Source organism: Oreochromis niloticus, linkage group LG7 (genome assembly GCF_001858045.2).
Source record: "Oreochromis niloticus isolate F11D_XX linkage group LG7, O_niloticus_UMD_NMBU, whole genome shotgun sequence".
NCBI classification, from domain to species: domain Eukaryota; kingdom Metazoa; phylum Chordata; class Actinopteri; order Cichliformes; family Cichlidae; genus Oreochromis; species Oreochromis niloticus.
The window spans coordinates 59,838,330-59,853,701 of NC_031972.2; the positions used below are offsets into that span (position 1 = coordinate 59,838,330).

Here is a 15,372-nt window from a genome sequence, read left to right on the forward strand (position 1 = left end):
ATAGGGGGTCATATGATTGTTGGGTTTTTCTCTGTATCTATTATTGTACTGTACAATACAAAGCGCCTTGAGGCGACTGTTGTGATTTGGGGCTATATAAATAAAATTGAATTGAATTGAACAGATGTAAACAGAGAGAACTTTAGTCAACACTGACCTTGTTATTACCATAAATTTGTTATGATACTGGAAAGTATTGATCGGTAGTCCGTTTTGGTTGTGGGACGCCTACTGTAAACCATGTTAAATATTCAGGGACCATAGGGTTAACCAGTCTAATGGTCTTTCTTCCTTTCCTTAAAATACTTCTGAAAAATTATAAATATTTATGACACTACATAATTTACAAATATGGATATAATATGGATATATGCTGTATGAATTATGCTTCCTTCCTATTGTTGCCAAATGCTTGGTGATAGGGGGTCATGTAATTGTTGGGCTTGCTTTCTATTATTGTAGGATATTTATCTTGCAATTTAAAGTGTCTTTAGGCACAACATTCACTCTTGGCACTGGTACTGTACAAACGAAACGGAATTGAAATCAATCCGAAAAACACTCACATTTTTAATGTCAAAGTCCCTGATGGTCCAGTCTTCAAGTGGTATTTCAGAGGTTGATGTTACAATGATGTTGTCACAACGCATGGTACCAGAACTCCAATATTGCTCACATTTTACCTGGAAAGAAAATATTTTAGCTTAAAAAACTGCAAACATTATGAAAATAACAGTTACATTAAAAAAAGCTACACTTCCTTTCAGGTGAACATCAAATGACTAAAACATATGAATAGACCACAGGGGATCTTTAATGTTTTTCCTCAGCTGTATAGATTCTTGGCCTCTATTAGACTCATTCTAAATGATCAAAATAACCCTCACTTATCTTGTACCAGGTCTAGATACTACCCCTGTCTTAAACAGTGTCCCTTTGTGGTCACCTTCCCTTTATGGCAACTTTCTTCTCATTTGTTGCCCATTACAAACAGAAAGTTTGGACAGCTAGTGGGTGGGATTACTGTGGTCACATTGATATCATACAGGTTTATAGAGTTGGCTCATGTAAACCAGGCATTAAATTATAGCTTACGTCCACCAAGATCTTCAAGGTCATGATTTATTGGTCAAAAATGAACAAAAAGCCTTATAACTATGAAACTATGGTTCTTACAACTGTGAAATATATGGTCAGCATATAGGAAGTACTGTATAAAGATTTTAAATGTTTGTCACATGACTTCATGAACTTCTTCACAAATAAAATTTTTATCATTAGAGAAAAAATGACCAATAATCATCCCACAGATGTAATATTATCTACAGCTGCTTTTTAGTACCATTGATATTAAGTTAGACTCTTTTTTCTCCAATTGATCTTTCTGAGTTAACTTCAATAATTACTGTCTTTTAGTGTCTTTTAGACCCCATTCCTACAAAACTGCTCAAAGAAGTCCTGCCAATAATTAATGCTCCAATCTTAAATATGATCAACCTATCTCTAATAATCGGCTATGTACCACAGGCCTTCAAGGTGGCTGTAGTTAAACCTTTACTTAAAAAGCCATCTCTAGACCCAGCAGTCTTAGCTAATTATAGGCCAATCTCCAACCTTCCTTTCATATCAAAAATCCTTGAAAGAGTAGTTGTCAAACAGCTAACAGATCATCTGCAGAGGAATGGCTTATTTGAAGAGTTTCAGTCAGGTTTCAGAGCTCATCACAGCACAGAAACAGCTTTAGTGAAGGTTACAAATGATCTTATGGCCTCTGACAGTGGACTCATCTCTGTGCTTGTCCTGCTAGACCTCAGTGCTGCGTTCGATACTGTTGACCATAATATCCTATTAGAGCAATTCGAACATGCTGTAGGTATTACAGGTACTGCACTGCAGTGGTTTGTATCATATCTATCTAATAGACTCCAATTTGTACATGTAAATGGAGAGTCCTCTTCACCCACTAAGGTCAATTATGGTGTTCCACAGGGTTCAGTGCTAGGACCAATTCTGTTTGCATTATACATGCTTCCCTTAGGCAGCATCATTAGAAGACATAGTATACATTTTCACTGCTATGCTGATGACACGCAGCTCTATCTGTCCATGAAGCCAGGTATCACAGACCAATTAGTTAAATTGCAGGAATGTCTTAAAGACATAAAGACCTGGATGGCTGCTAACTTTCTGCTTCTTTATTCAGATAAAACTGAGGTTATTGTACTCGGCCCTGAAAATCTTAGAAACATGGTATCTAACTAGATTCTTACTCTGGATGGCATTACCTTGGCCTCCAGTAACACTGTGAGGAACCTTGGAGTCATTTTTGACCAGGACATGTCCTTCAATGCACATATTAAACAAATATGTAAGACTGCTTTCTTCCATTTGCGCAACATCTCTAAAATTAGAAATATCCTGTCTCAGAGTGACGCTGAAAAACTAGTTGTAGCAAGAGTACTGACGGGGACTAGAAAGAGAGAGCATATTTCTCCTGTTTTGGCTTCCCTTCATTGGCTTCCTGTTAAATCCAGAATTGAATTCAAAATCCTGCTCCTCACATACAAGGATCTTAAATAATCAGGCCCCATCTTATCTTAATGACCTTGTAGTACCATATCACCCTATTAGAGCACTTCGCTCTCACACTGCAGGCCTACTTGTTGTTCCTACAGTATTTAAAAGTAGAATGGGAGGCAGAGCCTTCAGTTTTCAGGCCCCTCTTCTGTGGAACCAGCTTCCAGTTTGGATTCAGGAGACAGACACTATCTCTACTTTTAAGATTAGGCTTAAAACTTTCCTTTTTGCTAAAGCATATAGTTAGGGCTGGACCAGGTGACCCTGAATCCTCCCTTAGTTATGCTGCAATAGGTGTAGGCTGCTGGGGGATTCCCATGATGCATTGAGTTTTCCTTTCCAGTCACCTTTCTCACTCACTATGTGTTAACAGACCTCTCTGCATCGAATCATATCTGTTATTAATCTCTGTCTCTCTTCCACAGCATGTCTTTATCCTGTTTTCCTTCTTTCACTCCAACCGGTCGCAGCAGATGGCCCCGCCCCTCCCTGAGCCTGGTTCTGCCGGAGGTTTCTTCCTGTTAAAAGGGAGTTTTTCCTTCCCACTGTCGCCAAAGTGCTTGCTCATAGGGGGTCACATGATTGTTGGGTTTTTCTCTGTATCTGTTATTATAGAGTATACTGTACAATATAAAGCGCCTTGAGGCGACTTTTGTTGTGATTTGGCGCTATATAAATAAAATTGAATTGAATTGAATTGAATTGACCTTTGACGTCTCCTTCAAGCTCAATAGATTGAGCTGAAGGTCAAAGTGGCAATACAACCATATTTATTTAAGACTATGTTTCTTCCTTCCATTGTTTGTGTGGACAAATACAAATAATATTGGCTATTATTTGTATTGTATTAACATACAAGCATATAAGGAATGATATATGGTGAATATCACATTATGTTACAACAATTTTTACAGATGTATTTAAAGAAGAATTCTGATTTAATTTTTGCACTTCTGACTCAAATCTCAGAATTCTGGGAAAAAAAAGACACTCCCACTTTTTTTTTCCAGTGGCCCTAATACTCTATAGCCACATAAATACAATAATAATAATAATAATAATAATAATGATAATAGTAATAATGATAATAATAATGATAATATTCAAAATTATATCGAGTATATCATAATGGAATTTCGTTGATCAAATAAGTCTGCACACGTCTTTGGAGACATTTAAAAAGATCAAAGAAAACAAAATAAATATATAAAATATATGATAATATTTCCTTAAAAGTAACTACTGCCCAGCGAATGAGCTGCCTTGATAGACATTTATGCTCGCTGAGTGATTTTTCTGTTCTTGCTAATTTTCTTTCCTATTTTTTGTTAGAGTTTTTCTGATGTAAAGAATTCCATCACAGAAAGTGTCATTGATGTCATTTAGGATAAGATGCTTTTGCTTAAGGCACATTTTTCTTTTTAAAATAAGGGAGTACATTGTGTGTGTCTGTGTGTGTAAACATGCTTGTCCTGCTAGTTGTGGTGTTTGTGTTCATACTCACTCGTCCCTGTTCATTACAGCGTGTCAGCATGACCAGAGTCTGCACATTCTTCTCCCAGATCATCCTCCAGAAATCGTTGACCGTGGTGGGTAAAGGACCTTGAGCTGCAATAAATTCCTTCCTCGAGTTGTAACCCTGCCAAATAAAATGTGAACTCAACCACAAACAGCCAGTTGGATTTTTCTGAGATGTTTTTCAAAGTGGAGTTTACATGAAGGCGGAAATGTTTAATCAATGGCATGTCAAGAAGCGAAGTTATGTTGCTCAGTAGGATGTTTACTGATGCTGAAATGACTGTGGTAGAGAGCTGCTTTAAAAAGTGTCAGTACGCACCGGCATGTAGTTAGCATTGATGTAATCATCAGACGGACTTCCATGGAGAATTGAAAGTTTCACCCTAGAAGAGTCATCTAGGAGGCGAACCGGAGGGTAAATGAAATGTAACAGAGGAAATTAAAGGGAAATCTAATGAGATCTAATGAGCATTATTATTTAAAAAATTATTAGAAATTATTTTCTACACTGCATTATGCATTAATAGATGCATAATATCTTTTGGTTCAAGGCACAAACTAAAATGAGAAAATGGTAGCAGACGCTGTAAGGCAGGCAATGAGTGGGGATGTTATGGTCAAAGCAGCAGAGATGGATTTGTTAAAGTGACTCACATGGAAGCACATTGTTGTAGCGATTCTTAGGCTTGTTCTCCACATTCAGTGCATGTAACTTTGACTGAGCTGTGCCAACAACCTTCAGGTCCTTTAAAATACAAAAAAAAGAAAAAGAGTTGGCTACATGCAGAGTACCAGAGACGCAAATGAAACGTTTTCTGGGTAGATTTTCTTTTTCTTTTTTCCGTTTGCCTTTTTACATTACATTTCAGTATTAATTTGGCTCATTCCAGTAACAATGATTACATTTGATTTTGTTTCAGTTGCACCTCTCCAAGATGTCTCTTTTTAGGCAGCAAAAAAAGATAAGATAAGATAAGATAAGATAAGATAAGATAAGATAAGATAAGATAACCTTTATTAGTCCCACACGTGGGAAATTTGTTTGGTCACAGCAGGAAGAAAAATCTGAAACATTGCAAGTAATACTGTAAAGCTGTACCAGGTCTGATTTATTACAGTTATACTGACACTGGTGAGTGTGTCTGGAACACAAATTGTTAAAATTAGAAATCAAGATAAAAGTGTTTTACTATGAATAAGCATATTTACAAATCGAGAGTCGAATATTCAACGAATATTCAGTTTTTGTGATTTACCTCAAATTCTTCTGCAAAGCCACAGTTGGAGTCTGCTCTCTGCTTCTTGTAATAAGCCTCAAAGTCCTCCACACTCACGGCCACACTTCTGCTCAAATCAAAGTTTAAGCGAGAGTGATAAGGTTCGTTCAGGAAAATATTAACATTTGAAAGATCTGCTCATGTTGTGAGTTAAAAAATTTGTACTTACACTTTGGCTCTACAAAAAAATGTAAAAAGAAGGCAAAGTAGCAATTAGAGAAACAATTGTTGTCTAAGTATATCATACATGTAGTACAACAAAATAATAAAAATACAAATCCTACCTTAAAGATTGAATCTGGATGTCTGGTGATTCTTTTTTGGCTAGCCTACAGGAGTTGTATGTAAACAGAGTATGTAAACTGTAAATTTAGAATTTATTCATATACATGTATATTTAATTAACATGTTTTTTATCACTGGTGACTGTGGCAAACCTTTTCCAGTAGATAATAAAGCCGATGAGGGCACTGAAGAGAATGAGAAAAACTGCTACTGATACAGCAACAGCAATAGTAGTGATAGCTACAATGGTTGGAAAAATTGGAGAAATGAAGAAAGATGTGAATCGGCATTCATAAAATCACCTCATACGCAAAACAAACAAACAATACTGTGATACTGTACCTGGGTCCTGCAGGAGTTTAACTGTGTAAGAAGGGCTTTCTATTACTGAAAGTAATGAACCGCTAATCTCCACAAGCTTTTGTTGCTGCAGGTTCAGTTGGGTGAATAATACAATGGCATAGCTGCAGGATTAAACAAACCACTCGTTTAAAAGATTTAAAATGATTGTGTATATACAAATATCTTTTTGTGTTTATAACCTCTCTTAGCAATTACTGTACTGTAATCTTTTCTAGAACAGTTAGCATATAGTGTCACTCTAAAGTGTCCAAAATTATAAAAAGTCAGTTCATGTATAAACTAGTATAACACAAGTAAAAAGATCAAATTAAAATCATAGCTTACTGAGATTTTAATAATAATTACACTGTTCTGTATTGTTATTGTCCAAATTCATAACCAAATAATGTTATTTTTGTGTGTTTGCAATTTTTCTATATATAATTACTTTTTTGTGTTCTTACCTGTATTTTTCATTGGCATCCAGAGGACCATTACTGTAGCCCTCCCACTGGGATCCATTTCCTATTCCTATCAACAGGTGATCTTCCCTGCTGCGGGACTGTTGTATTTGTCTGACTACAACTGTAGCCAGGTATGCGCCATTATCCTTTTTCCAGTCACTGTAAGTATGATTTAAAAATTGGTTCCAATTAGAGGGGGCATCTGGAAAGACAAAAAAACCAAAAATAGTAACTGGCTTTTGACAGAAAAACAGTTGACGTGAATCAAACAGATTATAACAGCACAACAAATACTACTCTCCTTTGTGTTCAGACAAGGAAAATAGAAGGAAAAACCTACCATTCTTTGATAACAGCACCCCAACACGATTGATTGGTCCATTAGAGTCATTAAACATCCCGGGATCAATCTGTAGTATGAAACTATTGTGTGTGACACCAATCGATTCCACCACGCTAGCAGAACTTACTGGCATGGGCATGGGCGGATCTTTGATAGAAAAGAAAGTAAAAAAGAAAAGTATACATAAATATATAAAAGTATAAATATATATATATATATATATATATATATATATATGGAGAGAGAGAGAGATATTATATCTCCTACAAAAATTTGGCAGGAACTTTTTGCATTTCTTGCAGCCACAGACGTTTTTGAGCACCATTAAGGAAAAAGGATTAGATTAATAACTGGTATTTTCTGTAAAAGGCTTCTCTATGTATCTCAAACTCAAGTTTTGAAGTACATTAATATTATTCTAGATTGTGTAAGGCACAAAGGCTTACCTGTTATACCTGTCAAGCACTCGCGATACACAGGAATGCTGGGATTTCCACAGCTTAGAGTTATTACAGTCACAGTATAGTTAGTATAGTGGTTAAGGCCAGAAATAGTATAATTGCAAGAGTTGTTAGTGATGTTGTTTCCATTTACAGTCATCTGGAAGCCAGTGTATTGGCCACTGGGTTTGGAACATGACAAGATGATTTGTGCATTTTTGCTGTTTGGACCTTGACAGCCTAAGATCGTCACTGGGCTTGCATCTGTAGCATGAAACAGAAATAAAGAAAAAAAACAACAGAATTTTCAAATGAATAAATCTGTCAATTCTATTGAAGTAGAGCATTGTTAGCACATTGCTATCAAAGATCTAAAGAACAACATTTTTAATTAATTATCTTGCTTAAGTTTTGATCCCTGATTACTTCAGGCTCTGTGAGTGGAAAGCATGAGGATGACAAAGAAAGCTATGAAAAGTGACCACTGACTATGGAAACAAAGATATAAGAGGACTAAATGAAGTGGAACCTCAGAAGACACTGCTAACATCAGTCTGATTTAAAAAACAAACATGTAAATATAAAAAAATTAATTCAACTTCATAACTGTGAGGAAAATGCTATATCTGAGCAATTGTTTCACCTTCAGCAATGAAATAAAATCAAACAAAGATGAATCAAATAGATTCAAAGATAACATTGTTTAAAAAGGGGGCATGAAAAACAGAAAAGAAGCTGCCAAAAAAAGATTAACAAAAGTCGACAGACAAAAAAACAAATAAACTACTTGTGCATTTAGAAAGTGTTGCTACGTCACTTTCTGTTCTGTCATCTCCAGCCACTGCTGTGACAGTGAAAGTGTAGCACACTCCAGGAGTCAGCTCAGTGACATTTACTTTAGCTTCAGTGACAGTCTTATTGTTTTTTTATTGTTCCATCTGTCCACTCTACTCTATATAAAGACCTTTCACCCTGTGGGTCAGTCCAATTCAGAAATATAGAGGATGTCCTGATTTCACTGACAGTAAGATCCCTGATTACTTCAGGCTCTGTGAGTAAAGTGTAAATACATGACGATGAATAAAAAAGTCTGAAAAATGATCACTGGCTGTGACAAATAAGAAAAAAGAAGTCTAAATGAAGAGGGGTATGAAAGGACATGTCAGTCAAATGTGTAACACAAATGATCAGCCTGTTAACTAAAAATAAATCATTTGCATATTGACAGGCGATGTAACTTCAGAGAACTGAAAAAAGATAGTAAAACTGAAGGAAATAGAAGAAGGAAAAAATCTTCATTTAATTATATTATTCATCTTACTTGTGCATTGATAAATCTGTGCCATGTCACTTTCTGTTCTGTCATCTCCAGCCACTGCTGTGACAGTGAAAGTGTAGTTCACTCCCGGAGTCAGCTCAGTGATATTTACTTTAGCTTCAGTCACAGTCTTTTTCATGTTTATTGTTCCATCTGTCCACTCTACTCTATAGAATGACCTTTCACCCTGTGGGTCAGTCCAATTCAGAAATATAGAGGATGTCCTGATTTCACTGACAGTAAGATCCTTCACTGTTTCGGGTTCTGTGAGTTACAGAGAGGCAAATGCAAAAATAACAAAATTGAGAGCGAAATGTATTTTAGCCTTTAGAAAATGACACCGTCAAATATGCTGCAAATTTAGTAAAGAACCCCTAAGGGACAACATTTGAAAAACACCGATTACAAATTCATTCAGATAGTGATTTGCTGCATTTCTTACGTGTATACAGTGAAATTAACTCTGCAGCTCCCATAATTTGCTCATCACCAGCCACTGCACTAACTCTAAATGTATACTGCACCCCAGCAGTTAGTGCACTGATGGTTATATATGTGTTATTCATGCTGTGATTCTCATTTAAAGTTCTATCTGTCCACTCTACAAGATAGAAGGAGCTGTTTCCCTCTGGTTCAGTCCACTTCACTGATACAGAGGACGTTGTGAAAGCAGTAACACTGAGTCACCTGACTACTTGGCGCACAAACGCAGCGGCTCTATGCTCTCCACTTTGGTGCTTTTCTGGTAAACTTGAACTTCCCCCCCTCCACATGTGCATGGATCAAAAACTTCCTCACAGACTGTTCACAATCAGCCAAGGTTGGCAACCAGAGATCATCCACCCTGTCACTCAGCACTGGCTCACCACAGGGATGTGTGCTGTGTCCACTCCTATACACCATCTACACCAGTGACTGCACCCCCACGCACCCCTGCAACATCATCATCAAATTTGCAGACGACACCACTCTGATGGGGCTCATCACCAACGATGATGACACCGCCTACGGAGATGAGGTCCAGCGACTGTCAGAATGGTGTAACTACAATAACCTCACCCCAAACACCAGGAAAACAAAGGAAGTGGTCATGGACTACCGCAAAACAAGAACTGACCCCCCTCCCCTATCCATAAATAGTGACTATGTGGAGAGGGTGTCCTCCTTTAAGTTCCTCGGCACCCACATATCTGAGGACTTATCTTGGTCCACAAACACATCAGCCCTAGTGAAGAAAGCCCAGCAGCGCCTCCATTTCTTGAGGGTTTTGAGATGGAGCAGGCTGCAGACTGACCTCCTCGTGTCCTTCTACCGTGCCACTATCGAGAGAGTGCTGGTGCACGCCATCCCTGTGTGGTACGCTGGTTGCACAACAGCTGACAAGAAGAGACTACAGAGGGTCATCAGAACTGCAGAGAAGCTGATCGGCTGTCCACTCTCCTCCCTGGACTTAATTGCCAGCTCAAGAGGTCTCTCCAGAGCCAGAGCAATTATTAGGGACCACCTCCACCCTAACCACCACCTCTTCAACATCCTGCACTCTGGAAAAAGGTTCAGATCCATCAGGTGCAAAACCAACAGACTAAAGAACAGCTTCTTCCCGTGGGCTGTCAGAACTCTTAATGCAAACTAAGAGTGTGAACAGACTTCTCCAATACATCCACTCTGACGCTGCTATTGATCAACTATGTGCAATATCTCAGTCTTTCCATGTTCTGTGCAATATTTTTGGTCCACGTTCAATATCTTTGGTCTTGTGGAATATTTAGGTCTCAGTGGAATTACCATCCCCTCCCTAAATGACCATAGCCCCTCCACCCTTATTTATTTATTACATGCCCTTGTATACAGCCCCACAATGCTTTTGTTTCAATGTTTCTTATGCATACACCATGTATATAGTTCACTCACATATATGTATATATGTATACATACATATTGCTTTATTTTTATTTTACCCTCGTTGTATATTGTTTTCTCTTTTTTTTTTTACTTCTCCACCTTTGTGGTCCAGCTACCCAATTTTGCTGTGCAAGAAACTGCACAATGACAATAAAAAGCTCTAAGTCTCTCTAAGTCTACTTCAGGCTCTGTAAGAGAGAAGTCATTGCAATTAAAAAATCGGCTCAAGTCTTCTCTGTCTCAAAGTTACAGTAAAAACACACGAGCAGCAACATGCTGACCCTGTAACATTTCATGCAGCTGGAAGTTCAGAGGAAGATCTAAACTAGACGTACAAAAGAAATGCAAACCATTGTTGGAGCTGTTACTCAAACACAGAGTGAGCACAACTACAACTCTCATATGAGAACACATCGGTGAGAGATCCAACCTTCTCACTTCAAAGGGCTTCTTCTTCTACATCTGGATTACTACTTCTACTTTCCTTTGAATTGAACTTATCTTATGAGGATAGAAGACTCCTTATTTTACCAGGTATCCTCAGTATACAGTCACTAATTCACGGTATGAAAAACATTTAAATGCTGACTTACTTGTGTACTTGGTGACAGTAGCACTCTGTCCTTGAGTATAACCATCACCAGCTACTGCAGTGACAGTTATTTCATACTGGACACCAGCAGTCAGGTTAGCAATATTATACGACGTCTCATAGACATTTACAGAGAAGTTCCTTCCTCCACCTGTCCACTGTACTTTATAGAAGGAGCTGTTTCCCACTGGTTTAGTCCAGCTCACAAAGATAGATGATGTTGTAATATTAGCAGCAGAGAGACTCGTGACTACTTCAGGCTCTATGAGTGGAGAGTACATGAGGATGAACAAGAAAACAAAAGAAATGTTGATCCAACCAAATAAGTAGTGACTGCAACAGGTAAGAATCAAGAGGACTGAATTAAGGAGAACCTGAGAGGATATTTGATTAAAATAAGAAACAATCAAAATGAGCCTGTTGACTAATAAAACATGTCACTCATGTATAAAGTGTTTTTCACATCTGAAGTCTTCATGTACAAATTATAAGTAATTCTTTTTCTTTTTCTGCTTCATTAGAAAAGAAGCTGCCAAAAAATGATTAACAAAAGTCGACAGACAAAAAACTAATAAACTAAAAGATAAAAAATGAAACAGTGACACAGTACAGGGTGCAAGCACCTGCACCAGCAAATTTCATACTCTTCATCTTACTTGTGTATAGAGAAAGTGTTGCTACGTCACTTTCTGTTCTGTTATCTATTCAATTCAATTCAATTCAATTTTATTTATATAGCGCCAAATCACAACAAAAGTCGCCTCAAGGTGCTTTATATTGTACAGTAGATAGCACAATAATAAATACAGAGAAAAACCCAACAATCATATGACCCCCTATGAGCAAGCACTTTGGCGACAGTGGGAAGGAAAAACTCCCTTTTAACAGGAAGAAACCTCCAGCAGAACCAGGCTCAGGGAGGGGCGGCCATCTGCTGCGACCGGTTGGGGTGAAAGAAGGAAAACAGGATGAAAGACATGCTGTGGAAGAGAAACAGAGATTAATAACAGATATGATTCGATGCAGCGAGGTCTATTAGCACATAGTGAGTGAGAAAGGTGACTGGAAGGGAAAAACTCAATGCATCATGGGAATCCCCGGCAGCCTACGTCTATTGCAGCATAACTAAGGGAGGATTCAGGGTCACCTGGTCCAGCCCTAACTATATGCTTTAGCAAAAAGGAAAGTTTTAAGCCTAATCTTGAAAGTAGAGATAGTGTCTGTCTCCCGAATCCAAACTGGAAGCTGGTTCCACTGAAGAGGGGCCTGAAAACTGAAGGCTCTGCCTCCCATTCTACTTTTAAATACTCTAGGAACAACAAGTAGGCCTGCAGTGCAAGAGCGAAGTGCTCTAATAGGGTGATATGGTACTACAAGGTCATTAAGATAAGATGGGGCCTGATTATTTAAGACCTTGTATGTGAGGAGCAGGATTTTGAATTCAATTCTGGATTTAACAGGAAGCCAATGAAGGGAAGCCAAAACAGGAGAAATATGCTCTCTCTTTCTAGTCCCTGTCAGGACTCTTGCTGCAGCATTTTGGATCAGCTGAAGGCTTTTCAGCGAGTTTTTAGGACATCCTGATAATAAAGAATTACAGTAGTCCAGCCTGGAAGTAATAAATGCATGAACTAGTTTTTCAGCATCACTCTGAGACAGGATATTTCTAATTTTAGAGATGTTGCGCAAATGGAAGAAAGCAGTCTTACATATTTGTTTAATATGTGCGTTGAAGGACATGTCCTGGTCAAAAATGACTCCAAGGTTTGTCACAGTGTTACTGGAGGCCAAGGTAATCCCATCCAGAGTAAGAATCTGCTTAGATACCATATTTCTAAGATTTTCAGGGCCGAGTACAATAACCTCAGTTTTATCTGAATTAAGAAGCAGAAAGTTAGCGGCCATCCAGGTCTTTATGTCTTTAAGACATTCCTGCAGTTTAACTAATTGGTGTGTGATACCTGGCTTCATGGATAGATAGAGCTGCGTGTCATCTGCATAGCAGTGAAAATTTATGCTATGTCTTCTAATGATGCTGCCTAAGGGAAGCATGTATAATGTAAATAGAACTGGTCCTAGCACTGAACCCTGTGGAACACCATAATTGACCTTAGTGTCTGAAGAGGACTCTCCATTTACATGTACAAATTGGAGTCTATTAGATAGATATGATACAAACCACTGCAGTGCAGTACCTGTAATACCTACAGCATGTTCTAATCGCTCTAATAGGATATTATGGTCAACAGTATCGAACGCAGCACTGAGGTCTAGCAGGACAAGCACAGAGATGAGTCCACTGTCAGAGGCCATAAGAAGATCATTTGTAACCTTCACTAAAGCTGTTTCTGTGCTGTGCTGAGCTCTGAAACCTGACTGAAACGCTTCAAATAAGCCATTCCTCTGCAGATGATCTGTTAGCTGTTTGACAACTACTCTTTCAAGGATTTTTGATATGAAAGGAAGGTTGGAGATTGGCCTATAATTAGCTAAGACTGCTGGGTCTAGAGATGCTTTTTAAGTAAAGGTTTAACTACAGCCACCTTGAAGGCCTGTGGTACATAGCCGATTATTAGAGATAGGTTGATCATATTTAAGATTGAAGCATTAATTAATGGCAGGACTTCTTTGAGCAGTTTTGTAGGAATGGGGTCTAAAAGACACGTTGATGGTTTGGAGGAATTAATTATTGAAGTTAACTCAGAAAGATCAATTGGAGAAAAAGAGTCTAACTTAACATTGATGGTACTAAAAGTAGCTGTAGATAATATTACATCTGTGGGATGATTATTGGTAATTTTTTCTCTAATGATAAAAATTTTATTTGTGAAGAAGTTCATGAAGTCATTACTAGTTAACATTAAAGGGATGGTTGGCTCAGTAGAGCTCTGACTGTTTGTCAGCCTGGCTACAGTGCTGAAGAGAAACCTGGGGTTGTTCTTATTTTCTTCAATCAGTGATGATAGTAAGATGTTCTGGCTTTGCGGAGGGCTTTCTTATAAAGCAGCAAACTATTTCTCCAGGCTAAATGATGATCCTCTAAATTTGTGACACGCCATTTCCTCTCCAGCTTACGAGTTATCTGCTTTAGGCTACGTGTTTGAGAATTATACCACGGAGTCAGGTACTTCGGATTTGAGACCTTAGTTTTCACAGGAGCTACAGTATCCAGAGTCGTACGTAGTGAGGAGGTAAAATTATTAACAAGATAATCGACCTCTGTTGGAGTAGCGTTCAGATAGCTGCTCTGCTCTATGTTGGTACAGGGCATTGAAGATGATAACAGTGGGTGGATACTATTCTTACACTTAGTTACAGCACTTTCAGAAAGACATCTACTTTGATAAAGTCTACTCTCCACTGCTGTGTAATCAATTATTGTAAATGTAAATGTTATCAGGAAATGATCAGACAGCAGAGGGTTTTCAGGAAACACTGTTAAATGTTGTTTCTATGCCATACGTTAAAACAAGATCTAGAGTGTGATTAAAGTGGTGGGTGGGTTCTTTTACATTTTGAGAGAAGCCAATTGAGTCTAATAACAGATTAAATGCCATGTTGAGGCTGTCATTTATAGCATCTACATGGATGTTAAAATCACCCACAATAATTATTTTATCTGAGCTGAGCACTAAATCAGATAAAAAGTCTGAGAAATCAGAGAGAAACTCTGTGTAAGGCCCAGGTGGACGATAGATGATAACAAGTAAGACTGGTTTCTGAGTTTTACAGCTGGGGTGGACGAGGCTAAGCATCAGGCTTTCAAATGAATTAAAAGTCTGTCTTGGTCTTTCGTTAATTAATAGACTGGTGTGAAAAATTGCTGCCACACCGCCCCCTCGGCCTGTGCTTCGAGATTTCTGGTAGTTAGAATGACTCGGGGGTGTTGATTCATTCAAACTAACATAATCATCCGGCTGCAACCAGGTTTCTGTATGGCAGAGTAAATCGATTTGTTGATCAATTATGAAGTCATGTACTAACAGAGACTTGGAGGAGAGAGACCTAATATTTAATAATCCACATTTCACTGTTTTACTCTTTGGTTCAGATGTGGATACTGTATTGTTCTTTCTTTGTGATTTTTTATGTTTAAGTTGTTTATTGCTGGTTTTTGGTTTGTTTTTTGTCTTTTTGGGAGCTGACACAGTCTCAATGGAGATGGGTTTTTGGGGGGGTAGCAGGAGGAGAGAAGCTGCAGAGAGGCGTGTAAGACTGCAACTCTGCTTCCTGGTCCCAACTCTGGATAGTCATATTTTGGGGGGTTTAATAAATTTGTCCATATTTCTAGAAATGAGAGCTGCTCCATCCAAA

General features: G+C 38.1%; 1 protein-coding gene across 1 annotated transcript in view; it reads right to left on the reverse strand.

Annotated features, from left to right (window-relative positions):
* Positions 1 to 15,372, reverse strand: part of ptprjb.1 (protein tyrosine phosphatase receptor type Jb, tandem duplicate 1) — a 104,883-nt gene that overhangs the window by 2,830 nt on the left and 86,681 nt on the right. Inside the window, exons 14-27 of the mRNA XM_019361847.1 lie at positions 11,060 to 11,320; positions 8,568 to 8,828; positions 7,253 to 7,510; positions 6,804 to 6,953; positions 6,464 to 6,665; positions 6,000 to 6,121; positions 5,810 to 5,897; positions 5,657 to 5,701; positions 5,542 to 5,550; positions 5,352 to 5,439; positions 4,750 to 4,840; positions 4,415 to 4,491; positions 4,082 to 4,216; positions 567 to 683 (exon numbers count right to left, since the gene is read on the reverse strand). Coding sequence (XP_019217392.1) covers positions 567 to 683; positions 4,082 to 4,216; positions 4,415 to 4,491; positions 4,750 to 4,840; positions 5,352 to 5,439; positions 5,542 to 5,550; positions 5,657 to 5,701; positions 5,810 to 5,897; positions 6,000 to 6,121; positions 6,464 to 6,665; positions 6,804 to 6,953; positions 7,253 to 7,510; positions 8,568 to 8,828; positions 11,060 to 11,320 — 1,904 coding nt within the window. The remainder of the gene's footprint in view (positions 1 to 566; positions 684 to 4,081; positions 4,217 to 4,414; positions 4,492 to 4,749; positions 4,841 to 5,351; positions 5,440 to 5,541; positions 5,551 to 5,656; positions 5,702 to 5,809; positions 5,898 to 5,999; positions 6,122 to 6,463; positions 6,666 to 6,803; positions 6,954 to 7,252; positions 7,511 to 8,567; positions 8,829 to 11,059; positions 11,321 to 15,372) is intronic.